Source organism: Alligator sinensis, unplaced genomic scaffold (assembly GCF_000455745.1).
Source record: "Alligator sinensis unplaced genomic scaffold, ASM45574v1 scaffold535_1, whole genome shotgun sequence".
In the NCBI taxonomy this organism is placed as follows: domain Eukaryota; kingdom Metazoa; phylum Chordata; order Crocodylia; family Alligatoridae; genus Alligator; species Alligator sinensis.
The window spans coordinates 2047282-2069890 of NW_005842157.1; the positions used below are offsets into that span (position 1 = coordinate 2047282).

At 42.4% G+C, this 22609-nt stretch overlaps 1 protein-coding gene across 5 annotated transcripts in view; it reads right to left on the bottom strand.

Moving 5' to 3' along the window:
- Positions 1-22609, bottom strand: part of CAMSAP2 (calmodulin regulated spectrin associated protein family member 2) — a 92715-nt gene that overhangs the window by 4865 nt on the left and 65241 nt on the right. For 4 of the 5 annotated variants that reach the window (XM_025206487.1, XM_025206486.1, XM_025206484.1 and 1 more), the window contains 6 exons: positions 15324-15406; positions 14685-14754; positions 10838-13046; positions 5353-5489; positions 3234-3454; positions 2075-2174 (listed from right to left, as the gene is read on the bottom strand). In XM_025206487.1, coding sequence (XP_025062272.1) covers positions 2075-2174; positions 3234-3454; positions 5353-5489; positions 10838-13046; positions 14685-14754; positions 15324-15406 — 2820 coding nt within the window. The remainder of the gene's footprint in view (positions 1-2074; positions 2175-3233; positions 3455-5352; positions 5490-10837; positions 13047-14684; positions 14755-15323; positions 15407-22609) is intronic. The other variant, XM_025206485.1, reaches the window with a different exon arrangement.

Here is a 22609-nt window from a genome sequence, read left to right on the forward strand (position 1 = left end):
AAGTCTATTAGCACGCATTATCGTCTTACTAAATGGAAGCTTTAATCCTTTATAACTGTACTAGCAAAACTTGGCAGAACTTTTTATAGGGAGCAAGCTTGCTCTTGGACACGATGATGAACTACAAGTAAATGTTCCTTCATTGCTACTTTTGACATTGTTGCAGCAGTTCCCTGTGACGACTACTATAGCGTTATGATTATAAAACAATTTTTATGACAAACTTTTGCTTTCAAAAACATCAACCTTTGAGGCTGAAAATATTTAATGTTCGTGGTTGGAAAGTGTGAGCAAAATCCTGTAAAGCTACGTAATTTTCTTCAAAAGTTAAAATAAATCCTTAATTTTCTTTGAAGGGGGTTGCTGCAAAAATAGATCAAGTTTGAAACTTGCCATGGAAGCTGTCCCAGCCAGGAAAAAAATCTTGCTTAGTTATTTAAATAAGAAATTAAGAATAAAAATAATTAAAAAAATAATTTCTGGACACATTCAATGGACATCTGGTAAAATTCTTAATTAAACCCCATCCATCTTATTTTATGTACATTCTCAGCCTTTGCAGGAAGTATGCAGGAGTACTGGAAAAGGAAAAACAAATCTTTGACATGAGGAAGAGGGGAACATTATGGGAGTCCAAACCTGCAGTATGTTATTATTAAGCGTCCTATAAATTACATGCCTTTAAACCAATTTTACTAGTTTTATAGCTTTTTAAAAGTTCAGAGCTCTGAATCAAATCTGAAGCCATAGCAGGCTGCACTGGTAGAAGTCCAGTTTTTACATTAGTTACAACACACTTATACCTGGGCTTTGCACAAGTACAAGAACACAATAGCAGCTAATCTGGTTTAAATAAAATCAGTGTAGATGGGTTTTTCCCTTCCACATACTGGCTCCACAGAATTATAGCTAGGGACCTACCTAAATTGCAGCAAGACAAAGGGTTTTTTGCAGCTGGCTTGCAGTGTGCAGAGCCAGTTTTACAGGCATTTTGCAGCAGCCATGCCCTTCAGCATTGACTGGCAGAGAGACCCCACCTGCTGGCACGGATTGGCAGAGAAGACCTTGATTGCTAGCTGCCTTTCATGCAGCCCTACCCCTTAGTGCTGATTGGTGGAGAGACCCTGGTGCGGGGGTGGGGCAGAAAGGGAAGACAGGCAGCCACTATCTTGATGGATGGCTCCCCTTTGTGTGGCCCCACCCTTCAGTGCTGACTGGCAGAGAGGTCCTGGGGGGAGGGACAAGAGGGTGGCCACCACTTTGATTTCTGGCTGCCCTTGTGCCATCCTCTTCCTCTGTGCTAATTGGTGGAGAGGACTCGGCAGGGGGAGGAGGGATGACAGGCAGCCGCCATCTTGTCTGTTGCCCTTCGTGCCGCCCCACCAGTCAGCACCTTTACCTCCTGGCAGTGAAGATGGCTGGCTCCCACTGGGGAGCCAGCATTTTATTTTTATTAAATTTTTTTGGTTTTTTTCATTGCTTTTGCGGACAATCCCAGATGCGGTTTCTGTGAAACCACAAATTATGTCCCTAACTACAGTATATCCCCTCTCAAACAGAATCAAGCACCTGATAAATTAAGCAACATATTAAGTCATTTTTGATAGGAGCCATAAATACGTAACTTTTCCTTCTCTCCTTTATCCTCACTCCAAATATAATTTTATGACCGTTCTATATAATGCTGACTGTTATTTCATTCTCAAAATGAAAACAATGAATTGGTTTCTAACTAAAAAAAATTCTGATGTTTAGCCGAGGATGAAGTTTTGTTGAGCTTCTGATATTTTTGTATTATTAGTAAGAAAAGAACAATTCATTAATGTTGCCAACAAAAAAAAAAAAAAGAAAAGAAAAAAAAAGAAAATGAAGGACTACACATAACACACAGGGGATCACAAGAAGCGAACTAAGTTTCTACAGGTTGTGACAAACTCAAGCACGCAAACTAAAGAGACTGCACAGAGGATGTGAGGACTTGGTGTCTTTAAGAATTCTGATACGTATCAGGAAGGTTTATTTTATATGAATAAATACCGATTCATTTTACATAAAAGCGGTACTGCAGTTTTACCTTGGTGTTCTCTTGCCCGATTGCACACTTTCATTGTCTCCTGTATTCAGGGATGCCAAAGAAAGACTAGATACTGAAAAAACACGATAAAGTTGTGAACCTGGATAAAAAACAAAGTTCAAATTTATAAAAATGTGGGCAAATAGCAAAGAGTCTGTTCATTAGACTCAACACCAGCATAAGTAATTGGCAGGAATATTTGTAAATGAGTCTTTTACTCCTATAAATTATATACCTGCATGCATATATGGCATGCTAACTTTGTATTTGCAGACACGGGGCCAAAAAAACAATTCTTATGTGAATTTGGGATCTTCTGAAATGTAGCACTGATGTAAACATATGGAGTTAGATCATGGGCACTAAGCAATTAAAGTTAAACAGCACCAATATAGCAGGTCAAAATCCAAGGGCATTAATTTCCTATTATTAAATGGATTACAAGGGATATTTTAAATTGCACTGAAATGAGGTGGAGAGCAGAGTTAGCAGAGTATTCTTGGCAGAATAATAAAGGTTACTGAAAGTCTGCTGCTAAAAACATCAGTAACTACACTCCCTTCTTTCCTCTAACTGTAAATTCTGAATACTTTCTTTGAAATCATAAAATAGTTTATAACTAACAATGTAGAGAACTTTTCCATAAGATCACACATGCAGTAAGAGAACCAAATGAAGCAGACATAAGAAAAAAGGCCAAAGTGTAAAGGAAACTTTACTGTTAGTTTTTAGTTCTGTCTATGTTAAAGCAGCAGCTTAAGGGTTCTTACCTGATAGTCATCATTTAATTATCAATCTTTTATCTCCCAAATGTTCTACTCATTCTTAACTCTACAGGTGCAAGAAGAGGTTAGTGGCTGGGAAGAAGACATGGATGCGCACAATACAAATCACATACATTGGTGCTTCAGCTGGTTTTCATCTAGCAAACATCTGTTTGTTCTTATATGCATGCACGCATAGTAAGTCAGTAACATTTGTCATTTTTAACTGCCGTTTGAAAGTTTTACTTTTATTAGCCCAGTTCAATCACATGCAACTTCAAAAATTGTACATCAGTTTAGCATATGATGCTAATCAATGCACATTTTGGTTAGTAGGGCAAATCAAGCTGGTGTTTTAGAATGAACAGACTCTTTCTAACACTGACATGTGTTACCTGGTGGACCTTTGACTGGAGTTTTGGGTGACTCAATATGATCTCTATGAATTGATTTTGGACGTGGCTTTTTTTGTTTAGATGAATGTGGGCGTGGTTTTATTACAGTATCCATCTCCTCCATAAGCTTCAACTGTTTCCGTCGCATATATTCTTGCTTAATGAATTCTCTGCGTGCCCTGTCATCTTCTTTCTTCTGACGTTCTTCCTCTGTCTTGCGCCTAAGAAAACATCAGTTAAGCAGAAAACTTTGAAATAAATCATTATAAAAGATATGGAAATAAACAAAATAAGGCAAGGTTTTATCCACAGAAAGAGGTCTTGCCTCTTTCTGTGACAGAATGACTGACTTTCTAGGACAGAATGACAACTGAATAACTTCTTAGTCAAGGACAATGAAGTAGACCCAATCTATCTACAATTAAGCATAGCTTCCAACATCATGCCTCTTGAGAAATTAGATGATAATGTTGAAAGGTAAGTTACCAGCATGGGAAGTGGCTACTAGTGATGTTCTTAAGATTCATCCTGGGCTTTGTCTTGCCTAACATTTTCATCAGCAATGTTGGTGCAGGAACTAGAAGTGTGCTTATGAATTTTGTAGAGGACATTAAGCTGGGGGGGCATTGCCAATATGGAGGTGAGCCAGAATATCTTACAAAAAATGTATAATACCTTGTGGAGTAAACATGAAACAACATGAAATGTAATATCATGAATTTACACTATAGTCTAAGATGGGGGCTTATAGAGTTGGAAAGAGAGGGACCTAGTGCACTGCTTGATCAGAGGATTGTTATGAGCTGCCAAGGCTATTTTAATTCTAGGATGCAGTAAAAAGGGTCTATTCAGTTGAGACAAGGACATACTAGTGCCACTGTAAAAGCAATATTAAGCCCTCATTTATATATACAGGTATAATACAGAGTCAAATTACTTCTCTGCCATTGCTGTAACAAGGCACTGGCCTCTCCCGACTTCTACCTATGGCATGTGGCAGTGTTTCAGTTTTGAAATAGGCTCTGTGATTATAGCATTTGTTTGAGGAATTGTAATATATGCTTTAAGGACTCAGTGATAAGTGGTTGCTTGTGAATGCAGGGATCTGAACTTAATGGATTGGGAGAAACATTGGACTAGAAGGAGCCAAACTTTCAATTTTGGCTTATTCACTTTTTTCTGACAGATTTTAAAACCCCTGTGTCATGTTATAACAATATGCTTCACATTATTTAGATCTGGAGTTTCATTTTTCCCACTTCAATGCTGAGAATCTACCTTTATTTGCACTATAGATTTTGAAGATGTAGCTTATTTTATAAGGAAAACAAAGTCCAGGGCTGTTTCTTCAGCCATTGAACGCTACCAATTTACACTGAAGAAGAGCCTCCCAAATTACGTTAATACTGGATTGAGAAGCTGTGCCCAAGTCTGGACATGTGCAAGTAACACTACTGCAAATCCTGATCATACTGTGTAAATAAAAGGAATGGATAGATGATATATAGCTCTAAACTGGTGCAATTTACTTGAATCCAGTGTAGAATTATCCGAGGACAAATCAGAGGTAAAACTATAGTGCTGCAAAATACACAGGGGTAGGTGATGTCCATCTGCAATTTAACTCAATATAGCTGTTTGCTCAGTGTGAGCAAGGCTATTATCTGGTCCCTGACTAAGGTGGTATTACCACCTAATTCATATAGCTACACTGGGATACCTGGTCTGGATTCTGGAGTAATTCATGTTGCCATACAGAACTGATAAGTTACGTCAGTGCAAATGTGTTGTCTTCCCAAGCCCTATGGGTCAAATTGTACTCTCAAATACTTAAATATCTTTTAATTCAAGCGGGATTATGAATATATACACAGGACAGAAGATCATCTTTCACTAACCTTGCCAATAGCAAATCTCTCTTTAATTAGTTTAAGGAAAAGATTAAATAAAAAGTATTGGGCTTACAATGGAGAAAAAGGTTTGCTGTATAAAACGGGAAACAGTGGCCACACTGTATTTTGATCAGAATTTCTGATATACCACTGACAATTTTAGCCACAGTAAAGTTTTCCACGTTATTCTTGTTTATGTTGTAATTAGCATGTGCAATTAGTTTTACCTTGTTTCTTCCTTCTTATGCTCTAGCTCTGCTTCCAGCTGCTGCTTTCGTAGTAGAGTCTCTCTTTCTCTTCTCAACCGCTTTTCCAGCAATGCTGCCCGTTTCACTGCCATATCATTTTCTGCCTTTTGATCATCCTAGCAGCAACAAGTCAGAAGAAAAGAGGTCTAAAAATTTTAGAGCATTTGGATCCTGCAGCTGAACTTCTTCAAGTCATTAGAAATCTCTTTTTTAAGAATGTTTATAACCTACTAATTATATTGAAAGAACTTTTAAGCATCTTCCTCTGACTACCAAATCAAACTCGAGACCCCACACTTCTCCTGGTATACTTAGACATTATTCATTTATTTCAAATAAGAATTTACACCTTCCTTATAACAACAAGATTACACTAGTGGCGATCACCGACCCCAGAAGCACCAGTGGCAAAACTGGAAGTACCAGCAGCAAAGCTGGAAGTGTCACCAGCGCTTCTCTCGGCGCCCCCACTCCCGGGCTGGTGAGGGCCAATCTCAGGAGGGGCATGTGCCCCCACTATACATGCCCTGTGTGTTGCATGTGTTTAGATCTATCAAACCAAAATGAGGGGAAACAGCCACTTGGGAAGCAGCAGCAGAGGACATCTGCTGCTACCTCCATGTTGAGCCACAGCAGCTTGTATTAGAAGAAGCTCAGAGATCAGCCAAGATGTCAACAAAATAATTTTTGTTGGAATTTTCCACTTTGCCAAAGTTGTGGCAACATTTCCATTTCGCTTTTTTTTCCCCTGATGAACCTGCCTGGTTTCCTGCAAGCCCAGCTGCCACCTCACTACCCCAGAGCCAGGAGCCTTGGAGCTTCTAGGCTCCCTGCTTCCCATAAGCCCACCAGACAAGACTGTCAAAGACCTAACCTGCCAGGCTGGTACAATGGAGCTGAGGATCCAGGAAGCCTTGACAACTATGTATGGCAGTGTGCTCAACCTTTCTGCACCATGGGCTAGATAAGTAGTATGGGGCAGGTTCTAAGGAAGGATCTCTTGCAGTCAGCTCCTGGATCAGGCCCTGCATGCCCTATCTAGCATGTAGAACCATGCTATCTGACCTGACAGGCTCTTCACGGGTCCAGAAATTTGGCAGTGGGGGGAGTGGAAATTGATACTGCCACTACTCCCCTGCTGCCAAATTTTCAGATCCATGGGGAACCTGGAGAGCTGGATGACATGGCTCTGTGGGACAGATCTAACCCCCGGGCCAGGGGTTGAGCACCCAGGGTATATGGAAAGTGACTTGCTTTTTGCCTGCTTCACAGGAGATCCATCACTAAAGAGCAGGCACAAAATTCACCAGATTCCTCTTGACTCTTTAAAATATTTTATACACACACACACCAGGAACTTAAGTATCTTTAAAATGTTACTACTGCACTATTAATGTCCATATAATGCTTTGCACATGTAGAGTGCTGCATAGGTAGAGTGACATCAGAAGATTAACTAGGCCTATACCGATTTCTTAGAAACGTCCTTGAACGCACTTAAAACATTCGAAGTTCTGCAGTTTATCCGCATAAAAATGACTTTGCACTCAAAAGTCACAATTTTATAGTTACTTCAGGATCTGGAATATCAGCAAAGATTGTCAGCAGGCAGAAGGAAGGTAAGGAAGACAAAACTATAAAATAAGATACTAATTATGCAAACAGGCCTCTGAACTTTGTGCATATGTAAAGTCACAATCGACAAAGCCTTCTCAAGTCAAAAGGCTGTGAACCAAAATAAACAAATGAGTTGACCTCAACCCTATATATTCCATAGTTTCAAAAAAGATTTGAAGAACAGCATAAAAGGCAGAATAAAAAAAAGAAAAATATGTAATATTACCTTTTCTGACAAATTTAAACATATTTTAATTTGATTTCATCTCTAGTTACTGAAGGTAGTTTCCTAAAAAAAACAAACAAACAAACAAAAAAAACCTGCCAAGAACTTTCCCTAAAAGGAGCTGCTTCTTCTAAGTCAAACATCAAGAACGATAATGAAGCCAGAAAATAAATATTCAGTGAAGCTACCATAGGTTCAGATGTCAGTCCCACACAGTTCCAACAATACAAACCCTTGCACTCAGAGTCCCATAAGCTTGAGTGAGACTCTACACATGTGCAAGTGTTTGTATTAGCGAATACAAAAAAAATCAACACATCACATGAATGCAAATAATTCCAATGCGTTTGCAAATGGTGGATTTAGGGAACATTAAAAACACAGGAGATGGTATGACTTGCCATTATTTCTCTAAGGACATGTTTACATAGTTAATTTACTATGGCAGGCTGTTGTGCCCTCAAATATGCTGTGTTGCTCTTTGCAGGATACCCCCTGAACTGGAAGCAGTGTACGCACACCTGCATAGTGCTTTGGGACAGTTAATTAGAACCAAGCAGGTGAGGTTTGGGGGAACCTTAGAGGCTAATTAGTTAAGGGAGGCATAAGCTTTGGTAAGCAACTCTACTTCATCAGATGCTAAATGGAGGTGTGAACTAACCCTGTGCCCTGGTTCCAGCAACCCTGGAAGCTATGTTGCTTCTAGTTTAGGAGGCAGCTGACATGAAGAAGCACTGTCTGTGAGTAATGCTGGGGGGGCGGGGAAGGGGGTGCTAGGAGGAAGGAACACTCCAGCTGTTTATTTCTATGCCCCTCAATGTGTTAATTACTTTGTTTACCCTATTGATTTTTTCAACTCACTTTTTGTCTCTTTCAGCAATGACCCCTCCCCAACCCCTTTCCTTTGCATTTAAATTCTTCTCTATTGAAAACCTTTTATTTCTGCAAGCCCGGTCATAGCCTCAGAGGAAGTAGGCTGTTGCCTATGAAAGCTCATGTCTCTCTGGAACAGTTAGTAGCCAAGGTACCACCCTGCCCTAACTTCTGCCTATACTAGATGCAGAACAGAAATAGCACTAATGAATTAAAAGGGGGAACAGCAAACGTTAATACTGTGCTCATGGAAAATAAGGCAATCCTAGTTTAAGACCACTTTAGATCAGGGGTGGGCAATTATTTTGGCTGGAGAGCCACTTAAAAGAGTTTTGGCAAGCTGTCAAGGGCAACAAGGGTAGCCCCACCCCTTGACAGGTGCCTTGCCCCCAGTCAACATCTTGGCACCAGAAGTCCTGCCTCAAACCCCTGACCTTTTCTACCAGAAGTCCCTCCCACTGCCCCCAGAAGTACTCCTTTTCGGAAGGGGGTTTGCCATCTTGGAACCAGAACCCCTCCCCTGAGTTATATATTAAAAATCAAACATCTACAATTACTTATTTTAATTTTACTTCAAAACATATTTTGTCCTAATTTGTATGCTTACACTGTGTATATAGAGGTGATTGCATAATAGCTCAAAATGAAGTCTTATTCTTGTATATTGGGGAGGTTAAGGGGGTATGGCTGGGGGGGCATGTGCATGTGTGCATTTGTGTGGGTATGTGGGGTGTGGGCATGAATGATGCATGTCCCTGGAAGCTGGAGGGGCACAGTGACTGCCCGTAGCAGCTGCAGCAGTGTCGGCGGGGTGGGGTGGGAGGGGTGGGAACAGGCAGCGAGCGACTGCCCACAGGTGCCATTAGCAGCATTGGCAGCAGCTGATCAAGGGGGGTGCACCACCAATCCCAGGGGTGCATGTACACCCATGTGTACCCCCTATGTATTGCCAATGGGTGTGTGTGTGTGTGGGGGTATGGGAGGTTTGTGAGGGGGTGTGTTTGTGGGGATGTGTGGGTGTGTATGGGGTTTGTGGTGGGGCTGTGGGGTGTATGGAGGAAGAAGATGGCTGAGGGGGATGTGTGGGGGGCTGTGGATGTGATGCCCCTCCCTACAAACATGCCCCCACATTGCACACAGCCCCTGCTGCCAGCGGTAGTAGCAGGTGGAGCCCACTGGCAGTGCACAGTCATGGTGAGCTGGGTGGAAGTGCAGGGCTCATACCAGTGCCCTGGGGCCAGTGGGAACCTGGAGTGGAGCAGCAGGAGCACAGAGCCTGGGCCAGCTAGGGCATGGGATTCTCCTGGCTCCCATGTGTGGGTCTCATGCGCCTGAGCCCCATGTGATGAAGCCAGTGGTGCAGGTCATGGGGCTCAGCTAGGATGGCAGGGAGAGGGGCAGAGCTGGCTTGGCTCCACAGCACAGAGCTCCCCACCATTCTCCATGAACTGGGCATGGGCCACCAGCTCCATCACATGGGTCTCCCCCAAAGGTGTGCAGTTTGGGTGGAGAACCTGGGAACTGCATGTGAGCCTTGTGTGATGGAGCCAGGCAGACCCCACACCCCCGCTGGCCTAAGCTCCATGCTCCTGCCGCTCCACCCTACGTCTCCACCCAGGGCTCTGGTGCGGGCCCCACGCTCCCGGCCAGCTGTTGCTTCACCCCTGCCCACCACCACCACTTCTGCCACTGCCGCCACCACCACTCCCACTCCCACCATCCATCGCTGCCACTGCCACCATTCCTACCCTCTGTCCCTGCCTACCACTGCTGCCACCCTCCCCCTGCTACTTCCCTACCTTCTTACCTGTCCCCTGCCCTTGCTGAAGTCCCCTCTCCTCCCTCCGCCCACCCACTGCCAATTGCCCCTGCTGCCGCTGCCACCGCCACCATCACTTTCTCTGCCTGCTGCCACTGCCTCTCCCCCATCTGCCACCACTTCTCCACCTGCAGGGCCAGGGTCAGGGTCATCCCATGGGCAAGGGTGGGAGCAGAGCATGGACTGCCCCTGTAGAAGTGAACAGGGCTTGGCCCCATGTGAGCCCAGAAGGGGCAGCCTGGGGCCAGGCTGGATACAGTGAATTGGTAGGCACCTGCCTATGGGCTGGATGAAATAGCCTGGTGGGCCAGATCCAGCCCATGGGCCATATTTTGCCTGCCCGTACTTTAGATAAATGACTCAGTGGAATGCAAAATCTTTTGCCCTCCAAGAAAAGCTTTGACGCCTGCATTCAAAACATTGTTAGCTTCTAGCATTCAAACTACCTTTAAAAAAACCCAACAAAACAACAACACAAATAAAAACAAAAAACACGCTTTGACTGAAATTCTGCTTAAATTTGAAAATAAACTCTAAGAAGATAGGTACTCCAAGGAGAAATTTCCAAGATCAATTCTGGGATAAGGTGAGGGGTAGGCAGCTTATTAAGTGTGTGCATTAATAATTTATGGTAAAAAATAAAATAAAATCTACATTCATTAAAACATCTTCCTGACCCCCAATACTTCCGAAACACCTTTTTAAGACTGTTAATTTGAAGAGATCTTCTGTATTCAAAATTGCTATGAAAGCTCCAATGGTCCCAAACCAAGCATGAGCCGTGAAGGTTTTAGAGTCAAATACCAAGGACATCACAGCACTCTGAAGCACTGACCTCAGTGGTTACTGAAGTGCCATCTCTGAATTAAAAAGCTCCCTTGGAAAAAGATAACTTGCCCAACAAACATGCACCATTTTAGTTCACTTACCTTAAAAAAGAATCCACAACACACTTTTTGGTCATCCTCGAATTGTTCTCTGTCACTTTCACCTTCATATTTCTCAGAGACTTCAGCCTTTTCAGGTGGTTTTAAATCCGAGAGGGAAACTTCAATTAAATTAGCTGTTTTAGGAGTGAGAGTTGGCAAAACTGGTTGGCTCAGCTGATCTTCATTTGGTGTGAGGCAGACAGTTTCTGTGATTGGCTGAGATAACACTTCAGAAACCTTAGATTCAACAGGCTTGAGCTCCTTCTCTTCTGATTTTTGTTCACGCACCTCCAAAGCCCCTTTTTGTTTTTGTTGTTCTTCTTTTGCTACTTCCTCTTTCGATTTGACTTCTTTCAAAAGGTTTCCCTTTAACTGAGGTTCGGCTACACGCTCCCCATCATCCCCAAAGCAAACAAATGATCTAGTCTGAATGGGAACCTGACTTGGAGAAAATCTTCTTAAACGAGGAAGACTGTCCACAGACCGTGGAGCAGTCAAGGTGCGATTTAAAGGTGTTATTTTCAGTTCATTTGGCCTAGGAGTCCTTTGCATCTTAATGGGAAAAGAGGCATTTTTTCTGTTAGAAGACTGCGGGGATTGATGAGTAGGGCGAGGAGATTCCATGGAAAATGATGCAGTGGGAGATGATGATCCTGTTTGCCTCAATGAAGATTTAAGCTCTCGAATTTGCTTCTGAGGAGAAGGCTGAGGAGGTGAAATAACCCAGGCTTGCTGCTCCCGCATTTGCATCAACATCTCTTGTTGAAGGGAGAGGCGCTGCATTTCCTGTTGTAGGAAGTGTAGAGAAGAATTTAATTTTTCAATAGATTTTGTATATTCTAAAATGTCTCCTTCATTTAGAGTTTCTTCTGAGGGACTTGCCAAATTCCATTGCTTTTCAGAATCCACGGGTGTGGCAGGGGTCTTGGACTGAGAATTTTCAGTGCTTTCCTTTATTACCTCCATAGTTTTACTAGTTCGTTCACCTGGTTTTTGAGCTTCTTTTTCTTTCAGTCTACTACTTTCAGTGAAGGATTTCTCATCTTCAGCTCCGACGGCTTCTTCTCGAAGAGGTGATATTCCATCCCCTTTCTTTTTCACCACGTTCAGAAATGCTGTTCTTCCCATTTTCTGCCTCTGCTTAGTGAAGGCAGCTTCAACTTTCTTTTTCTGAGCTTCAATGGCTCGCCTTTTTTCCTCCAGTTTCATCCTAAGATGGACCATTTCAGAGGCCAACAACTGCGTAGTGTCTCTTGCTTGAGGAATGGGCGTTTCCTCGGGTATGTGAGCCCAAGCAACTACATGAGGAATATTCAGCTCAGAACCTTCTGGGGTAGTTTTCTGCGAACTGCTTCCACTGCTTCTGCTATCCGTATGATTCAGTTTCCTAAATTTCTGCTCTGCAAAGCTGGTCATTTTCACTCCTGAGCTTGAAGAAGCACTGCTGCCTGCTTGTGATTTGGTACTTATTGAGCTTGGACAGGGACTTAATTGCTCTCTCTGGTTACTAGCTCGTACATCATAATCTTGAAGAAATTTAGATGGTTCTTCCATGTCAGAGTCCATGCTCACCGTGTAATCCCTCAAAGAAGAATCCTCATCCATAGTTTCAGGAATATCTTCTGACGGAACATGTATTCCAGTGTCCACTTCAGTATTGTCAGTCACTGGACTCAGAGCACCTTTTGTGTCTATGATGATATCAGGACTAGGCTGATTTAGTTTAATGTTTGAGTTAAAAATGCTCATTTCCTGGTTATGAAGAAAGAACCCATTTGTTATTTGGTCTGGCTGGATAACACCAGGAGATTTTTCAGTGTCATGTATTATGTGCAAAGCTTCTTCAATGCTCGGGGTCTCAATCTGATTGCCAAAATCATCCAAAATTGCCCTGTTTTGCAAAGCTCCATTTGGAAGTCTGTACTGGTTGTTTTCATTGGCATTTCTTTGATTTGTATTTAGAGATGCACTGACTTCTGGGTCGGTAGGAGATACTATGTCCTTTTCCTCTTCAATATCTTGAGTTTCCTCTTCACCATTTACTGGCTTAAAGGACAGATTTTTCCTAATGTGTTTGGGCACGCGGGTGTTATTTTGTGCAAGACCTTCATTACTAACAGATCTAGTAATTCCTCTATTTGGAGTAGATATCTGAATGCTATTTTCTTTATCAAAAGAAATGTCAAAGGAAACTCCATGCACTGATGATCTAAATGGGACGAAAATAAAAAGGCGTAACATAATTCATATATATTTTTAAAAAATCATATACATTTAAATATTCTTCTAAAGTTGTAGTGCTCATGAAAATGGATTAGTTTCATAAGATAGTAACATATTACAAACAAGCAAGTTTAATTATCCAATATTATTCTTTTATTATTTTTATACCTTCCTTTAATTCAAACTACATTTACTTTAAATAAGCTATGCTTATGCATCTTATACATCTTAACTTCACACATACACAAATTAATATTACTGGCAATCTGGAATAAACCCAAGAACTTTGAGGAATACAGAAATTGCCATACTGGATCATAGCTGTGGTCCTTCTAATCCTGTTTCTGACAGCAGCGAGTCTATTTCCAACTTTTACTAATTAGCAGTTGGCTTACATTCTTTAGTATAAAACCATATACCCTTTCTAGTCTAATCTGTCTGTACTGATCTACATAATAGTACTTTTCTATCTTGAGTTGATGGCCAGGTGGCCTTCTATTGTCACTTTTTAGTTGTTGTATTTACTTGAATCCAAGATGAGGTTCTTTATTTAATATGGGAGGAAAAAAACCCTTACCTTGGACTGGAGTACAAGATGGCAGTGGGGCAGGCAGCTGCTGTAGCTCTATCTGCAGCCCTGACCTGGGGTTGGGGCGAGAGCTGCAGCTCCCCCCCACCCCCTTTCCTCCTTCTGACTGGCTAGCCCCCTGGTTCCAGTCCCACTCCAGCCAGGGACACAGAGCACATGGTTGCTCCAGCCCAGTACAGTAGCAGTGGCAGCAGCTCCAGCCTGGACTCTGACTGGAGCTGCTGCTGCAACACCTGCATAACCAGGCTGCGGCTGGAGCAACTCTACGCCCTGGCTTGGAGGGGAGCTGGAGGGTAAGTGGTCGGGGAGTGAGGCAAACAGGCAGAGGCTGTGGGGTGCACAGGCAGCAGGAGAGAGAAGACAGCAGCTGGGGACCAGGCAGGGGAGTAGGCATGGAGGAGTGAGGGGCAAAAACAGTAGGGGCAGGTGCTGGGTGTGCATGAACTGATGGGTTGGGTAGGCACCATGGGATACAAGTGGAACAGGCAGCAGGGGGTAAGGTGTGGGGAAGGCAAAAGGCAGAGGTCATGCTGCTTTCTTTCCCCACTGCCACCCCGCCAGCCACCTGCTTGCCTACTGCCTCCCCTCCCTCACCTCCCTGGCACTGCTTTCTCTGCTGCAGTGGGGGAGGGAGGGCGATACATTTACGATGACGCTCCAATAATTAGATTCTATATATGAAAGATTTTAACAAATATATAAAATTTCCCACATACAGAATGTAATTATTGTGGGGAGTTCATCTTAAGTTGAAAGTCATCTTAGAATCAGGTAAGATAAAGTATATTTAACACCACGCATCCATTACAAAATGTTGGAGCTGTCCCCATCTCTTGCAAATGTTGAAAACTCACATTTATTCCTGTTCAATTTTCTGTTAGCAAGTTTCTAATACACAATATTGCTTTTCTTTTTTCTGAGTACTTGATTCTCCAAGTTCTTGGGTGAACTTTCTCAAAGGCCTACTGAAAGTCCAAATGATGACAGCTATAGATCATTATTTCTTAAAACACCTCCTATATAATGATTACTCACCTTTTCTCTTTGGGCCAAGTTCCTACATACCCATCCATATATGACATAGATGTGGACCTTCTAATAACTCCTAATTGAAATTAAAATAAAGCAATGTATCCAAGTTAATACTTATGGAAATACTTGGAAAAACATTTTTAAGTGAGCTCAAATTAGTATAACAAATCAGTTACTTTAATTATTCATACAGTAGCAAGTGATCAAGCTTTGATTTTGTTTTCTGTTTTGTTTTGTTTAAATTGCTTTTTACTTTAATGTGAACAACAGGATATCAATCATGTTAATGAATTCCACTGTGCACACTATACCCATCCCTTAGAAAATAAAGGTAATTTTATTGCTCCATAAAAATGTTCATTATGCTATACAATAATGGGTACAAGCCATGTTCCACATAGTCAAAACAGAAACCAAGCTCCATTAAATGGATAGAGGCAATTTTTTTTTTGCAAAAAGCACTTACCAAGGTACATTTATTTAAAAAAAAATTATAGGCCCAATCTTAAGCTTCCATCTGTGACTCTCCCAATGAAGCCAAGAATTCCTCATGAAGAACATTTACAAGAATATTAATATGATGAATGTAATCTAGTTCATAAAACAGAATCAAATGAACAAGCCTGGGTGCAAAGCTGTTACCTGGAGCAGTTGAATAAGGCTGTTGGTGTGTATGTCTAGAAGCCATAAGTTGATGAGACGGTGTAAAAGTTTGACCCTCCACACTGCAAGGAAAAGCATATTAAATTATGTAATACCTCTAAGACACTGCAAAAATGCAGCTGCATTTGTATTCTGGGACAGCACAAAAAAATAATTTTCTGTATAAGGGAGAAGAATTTTGTTGTAAAAACATAAATCTATTAACTGAAATAATACAAGCATCTGAATTTCCACCTTAGAAAAGAAATGAAGTTAAATAGGAAGTTATTCTGCAGCTTTCTAAAATGGCGACAGAAAATGTCTTATTGGTAGAACATTTGTCTTTTGACTTATTTCATGTTAATATTTTCTTACAAACGTCACTTCTATGGGTTTGATAGATTGTAAATACATAATAAAAAAAACAAACAAAGGCCGTGTCTTGCTGTCCACAGCTGATAGTACCTATAGGACAGGTTACAAGAACAGTATCATCATACACCTCTTTTTGTAATTGCTTGTAACTGTCCAAATATTTATATGCATGAGGTGGCAAAAATGTGATCTGTGCTAATGTCTTTGCAACTATAACTAATGCTTTTACTACAGAACCATTAGTTTCAAAGGTTTGCTTTATTTCTGCTAAGTATACAACAGATGCTCATTTGTTTGATTCAAAGAAAAAGACATTACTAAACTAGGTATTTTAATCTAGAAAGGCTTCATTAATTCAACAAGCTAATAATCCCTGTGCTGCTTTAGCATCTGAATGACAAATACATTTTTAGAAGGATTTACCAAACTTTTAAAGAGCCAAACTCCCAAAGCATGTTTTCTTGCACAGCATACTTTTCCCCTGCAAAAAATAAACTGCTGGAAATTGGGGTGCATGGCTCAAGTGAAAGACAGGAGTGCCTACCTCAGTGTACACTGCCTCACTTGGGGCTGCAGGTGCAGTCTGCCTGCTGGGGATGGAGCTGGCTGCATGCAGTCTGCCTTTCTAGGGCACCTAGGGCTGGGCTTGTGGGTGTTCCAGGGCACAGTTGCACTGTATTTTCTTGCTTGCCAGCAGCATATGGTTGGGTGGGATGATCTAGTTGGGGCTGGTCCTGCTTTGTGCAAGGAGGTTGGACTAGATGACCTCCTGAGGTCCCTTCAAACCCTAACTTTCTATAATTTTATTTATATATCTATCTAGCTATATCTATCTATCTCTATCGATATCTATATCTCTATCGATATATCTATATCTCTATCTAGAGATATAGATAGATAGAGAGAGAGAGAGAGATATATATAGGCAACTGCAGCAGGAAGGAACAACACCCTGTGGTTGCTCCATTAATCCCCTGGCTGGTCATGGACAACTGCAGTAGCAGCAGTATCCCTTAGGCTGATCCTGGGACAGCCCTTGCTGCTGAGGAAGGAACTGTTCACCACCAGCCAGCAGCTAGGGGATGTAACAGGGTGTTTTTTTCCTTTAAGAGGGAACACTCAACCATGTTGAGAGGCTAGCTGCAGGGCATCTGGGGCATTTATATACCTACCTTTCTGTCCTGCGATGTGTTGGGGATCTACTGCTTTGGAGCAGACTTGATTAATCGAGTCTGCTCTGCATGTGAGCTGACGTGCACTGCACTGTGCCACATGCAGTTGTATAAGTGGTGAAATGCGCATCAGTGCAGAGAGAATGGCAGTGGTGCGTTTTATAACTAAAGCACCCCCCGAGGTGTTTTAGTTCAAAAGTGCACCGCCGCCACTTTCTCAGCGCTGACACGTATTTTGCTGCGTATACAACCAGGCGCCTTTCAAAGTGCCTGGTGCTGAGGTGCTTACATGTGTAAAAATACCCTTGGATAGCCAGGGACTGTCCTGCTCAGAGCTTAAAAATCTTCCAGAAGAGTAAACAGAAGGGGAAGAAGCAAACTGTGAATGAAACTGCTTGCTATAAGAACGGGGCCAGGCTGCCGTGATGGAAGCCAGAGCCAAAGGGCTCCTCCTCAATCACTCAGAACAGGGCAGAAGAGTTTTCATTTTGTTTTGTTTATTTTTTGGTTTATTTGTTGCCTAAAGATTGTAATACATTAAAAGGACTGGTGGAGGAGCTTCTCGGGGAGCAAAAGCCTGCCTGCAGAAGCCAGCAGTTTAGGTAACCTGCTTAACAGGGGGTTAACAGAGCAGTCACAGGTTGTTGCCTCTTCCTACTGTGCTTCCCATATTTATGCTGCTAGCAAGAAAAATGCTTTTTTTCCCCTCAATCGCTATTAGAATAAATCCTTTCATATTTAGAACTCTACAACATGATCTTGTGGTATAGGTTGTAGCTGTTTTGGTCTAAGGACATAGGCAGACAAGGTTCTTTGGGTGAATCTGATATCTTATGTTATTTTCCAACTATTTAAGTTAATCTAATAAAAGATATCGGATTCACCCAAAGAACTTTGCCTGTCACAACTTGGTCTTCACATTTTTGTCTCAGTGATAAATATCCAATCTCTCTTTTTGAGGTTCTTACTATGTGATGGTTGTGTATTTCAGAAACACACTTACATTATTATGCTCCAATTCAGCAGATGTTATTTATATACTACTTTATTTCAGCTAACTACTTTAGCAGGTTTGGGGCTCTGACCCTGGAGTTGGTTGCCCCTTGGCAGTCAGATTAGCCTGCTATGGTCTCTGGCCTCTGTAGCACATCTTATTTCCTGCCTGCCAATGTTAAATGTCATGATGGATTGGGGAGAGTGGGGGTGCCTTTAGAAGTCAGAGAAGCCCCTTTATGTGCTTTCCCTCTTGGCACAGTCCTTAGGGCTCTTCTTCCCCTCAGCATAGTCCTCAGTGCTTCTCTGCCCCTGCCCTGCACAGTTTCTCCAAGGCCTGTTTCCCCTTCAACTGCTTCCCCTTCAACATCGGCTTCTTTCCTACCTTGGAGATCTCAGAACAGCAGCAGAGTCTCCCAATGCCTGAAGAAGGGTGCTTGTCCTCGAAAGTTTGCAAAAAACTTTTTTCCAACTACTCAGTTAGTCTGATAAAAGATATCAACATCTACCCAAATAAATCTGCCTGCCTATTCCCTTTAACATAGTACCATGAGCCACATCTAGTCACAGCCCTTCCCGAGTTTCACAGGCCCCTGATCCAACCTCAGCTGTCTCCAGTGCAGCCCCTGGGCTCAAATTGCCTCCTACTGGCCATCCTCAGTTCTGTGTAACACAGCATCCTCTGCTGGATGCTTGGAGTGGTTCATGGGGCAACCTTTCTTGGTAGAAGGAAATGTTCCAGAGTATCTTCACCAGGGTGCCCCATGTGGCCTCCATTCACCCCTTACTAGTCACCCCATGCCTCATGGCTGTCATCTCAATGTTCATCTAACCTGGGGGTTGCCCTTCCCTAGGCAATCCCCCATTTTCACCTATAGCTTGGGGTTGCCCTTTCCAGGGCTCTTCCCTATACATGTAACCTAGCAATAAGCCTAGGTTTGCCTTTCCCTAAGGCTCTTCCCTTCACTTCCAGCTGGCTTCCTCCCTTCTAGGTTTCTTGCTTGCTGCTGGCTGGCACCAACCGCCCATAGCTTTGGTCCCCTCCAAACACACTTATGGGATCACTCAGCACTCCCAGGGACTCTTTCTCCAAGGCTGCCAGGCAGTGGTGTAATGAGGGCAGGACAAACAGGAGGACTGCCCCAGGTGCTGACTTGGGGGTGCGAGGTGAAAAAAAAGCAGCTGCTTCCAGCAGCCATGTGGCTGCAAACATGATCACTATCATGGCAGGAACCAGGAGTTGCTGCTACCTGTGCATCCTGGACACTCGGCCATGTCCCTGTGCTACTGCTGCCAGTGGCCATGTTCTGCTGCAAACTTCAGGGAGCTCTTCTCCCTCCTGTGTCCTAAGCCCAAAAGCCTGCTCTGGCTCAAGAGCTAGGCTTATAGAGCACCAGGTTTCAACCATTCTGGTCACATGACTCCTGCTTTCTTAAGTGGGTCCAGCGGGTTTCATTAGCCCAAAAGCCCTGCCACAGCCACCACTTAAATAGATGCCTGCAGTTCAGCACCTTATCATATTCATGTCTTCTCCAGGTAAGTGGTTGGTAGCTTGTTACAGTCTTCAAGCTATGACTCTTAACTCCTTTCTGCTGCTTGTCTCTTTGTAGCTGGTACCATTTTAGCTGCTAGCAGTCTTGCAACCACATAATGCTGCCTTTACCTCTCACTCAAAATAACAGGGGTTAGGGGCTGCCTGTTATACCTATACGCTACATGACTGATCTTATTACAAACATCTAGATGGATTCTTAAAAATTCCTTTTTTATTCTAATGACTGCAAAAATACAATCTTTTTGTTTAATTAAAAGAAGTCATGTTTAGCAAAAGACAGTTAAGCACTCCTGGCAAAATCTGTTTCAGAGAACAGCAAATCACTGCTCATTTGGTTTTGCATAATCCATTGCATAGACTAACAAGGTCATTGCTAAAAAAACCTGCATGAGGAACACAGTACTACGAAATGAGGGAAAACATGGATGCTTTTACAAATAAGCATTTTTCATGTGTGCATACGCAAATTGCACAAACACCCCTCTTCTGTTATTGCTGAAGATCCCATTTAACATTAATTCTAGGCCGAAGCTCACTAAGGCAGCAGGGTGTACCACTACCATAGAAATCAGTTGAAACGCCTATTTCAAACTCCAATTGCCTATACGTTACTCTACAAAGAAATCATCCATACGGAATTTCACTGGGATAATCTGCGAAACTTCCTAGCCAACTCAAAGCAAATACACTCACTTAAATCCTGATCTCCTTGTTCTCTTAAGAAAAGCCTGTGATTTGGGCACTAGGTGTTAGCTTTCTAACATTATAAACCTATATTCTCTTTTCATTTAGCACCACGAATGAAAGGGACCTGGGGGTAATAATAAACAACAGTACGAATATGAGCCAGCAGTGTGATGCTGTAGCCAGTAGGGCAAATAATACACTGGCATGCATCAATCAATGCATCTCCAGCAAAACTAAGGAGGTAATTCTTCTGCTCTACTCAGCACTGGTGAGATCGCAGCTGAAGTACTGCATCCAGTTCTTGGCACCACACTTTAATAAGGACATGGACAAGCTTAGTTTCATAGTTTGTAGGGTCAGAAGGGACCTGAGCAGATCATCAAGTCCGACCCCCTGCCATGGCAGGAAAGAGAACTGGGGTCAAACGACACCAGCAAGGAGTTAATCTACCCTCCTCTTGAAGACCCCCAGGGTAGGAGCCAGCACCACTTCTCTTGGAAGTTGGTTCTAGATCCTAGCTGCCCTGACCATGAAGTAGTGCCTCCTGATATCTAGCCTGAATCTACCCTTTGCCAGCTTGAGAGAGTCCAAAGAGCCATCTGTATGATCAGAGTCTTACAAGGCAAACCATATGAAGAAATGGCTGAGGGATCTGGGACTCTTCAGCCTGAAGAAAAGAAGGCAGAGAGGGGACCTGGTAGCAGCTTGCTGCTACACTAGGGGAGTACATCAAGGGCTCGGTTAGCAACTGTTCACCAGGGCACCCGAGGGGAAAACTAGGAGTAATGGCCACAAACTCCTGGAAGACCAATTCAGGCTCAACATTAGGAAAAACTTCTTCATAGTCAGGGTGTCCAGACTATGAAATAAGCTCCCAACTGAGGTGGCGCAATCACCTACCCTGGAAATCTTCAAGAGGAGACCAGACAGTCACCTTGCTGGGGTCACCTGACCCCCAGTTATCTTTCCTGCTTAGTGCAGGGGGCTGGACCCGATGATCTTCCAAGGTCCCTTCCGGCCTTACAATCTATGAATCTATTTACTTGTGATGAAGTACAGTATCTCTCCAGGATAAAAAATAGATCTTACAATTACTTTACCATTTACTGCTCTCATACTATTCCAACATAAAATGATAACTTGTTCCTAAAAAGACACTAACAATTGTTGCCATAATGAACCCAGACAATACACTATCCCTCTTTATACTAGAGGCTTACAAAGATTTGTTCTTCTGTTCTGAACTTGTTCCGTGAAACAGAGATCCTATTATAAACTTCACATAAATGACAAAACGCACAGTTGTGGCAGCTCACAGGCAATAGCTATACTGGCAGTCCTAACAGTAGTGATAAATTAAAGCCCACTAAGATCTGGAGCTTTAGCTCCTTTAGGAGCTTTCTATTAATGGAATTCTGTTCCGTCTCTCTGTCAATACTCTTCAGTCCAGAAGCCAAAATCATGTGTGCATACAGAATCTCTTCTCTTCCAAATGAGTACATTCTATTTAACAAGGATTTTTGTGTCATAAAAGATTCTGCCAGAGCTGAGATAAATCAGGAAGGGCTTCAATCGTGTCCTTGAAAAGAGCACGTTATATACTGCCTTCTATGCTAGTATTCAGTTTTCACCTCATAATGAAACTCCATGCTTTTTAAGTACAGTGATGGTATTTGCTAATAGCTTATGGACTTTCAAAAGAAATCGAAGGTGAGGATTCAGGTTCTCTTCACCCACATCCTGGCTTTACATTAATATAATCCATTGCTTTTGATAGAATTAATCCAGATTTACAGCAGTGCATGTAAGATGAGAATCAAACCAGTAGTACCTAATGGTTTTAAAGAAATCTTATCCCTGCTTGAAACATGCAGGGATTTCTGTAAGTCAACAAAGATACTGAATAGAGTTATCTGGGTAAGCTAAATAAAGAGAGTATACCAGATACCTAATTATCTAACTTTCCCCTGTGTCCAAAAGTCATAATCAATAAATCTGTTGCCCTAAATGAAATGTGAAAGGCATTAAATAGAATGTCCGGATGCCATAAATTGAAATCCTTCTCTGCTTCCATCAAAAGAAAGGTCAAAAGGAAGAGATTGGTCCACCGGTCCCTGATCCCCAGGGGTGATCTAGAGCCACATGTGGGGAGTCCATGTGCCACACTCAGAGCAAACATGCATGAAGCTGGTCAGAGTCAAGAGAGTGCACCCTGCTGTCTGCCTGAGGGGGTGAATATGCGCTAGTAAAACATAACAATATTCACTAATATATTAAAAATATATTATTCACATTATATTTGTACTATTAGTTTTTTAAATGGAGTTCTGCTAAATTCTGACAAGTTAGAGAGGTACATTGAGTCTGAAAAGGTTGAGAACAACTGCTCTAGCCAAAAACCTCTGAGATTAAGTACTGGCTGGAGCACCACCATACCTCAGTCAAAACTCCCAGTTTTAGATAAAGGTAACGCAATGATTCTCAACCTTTTTTGGACTCAAGGC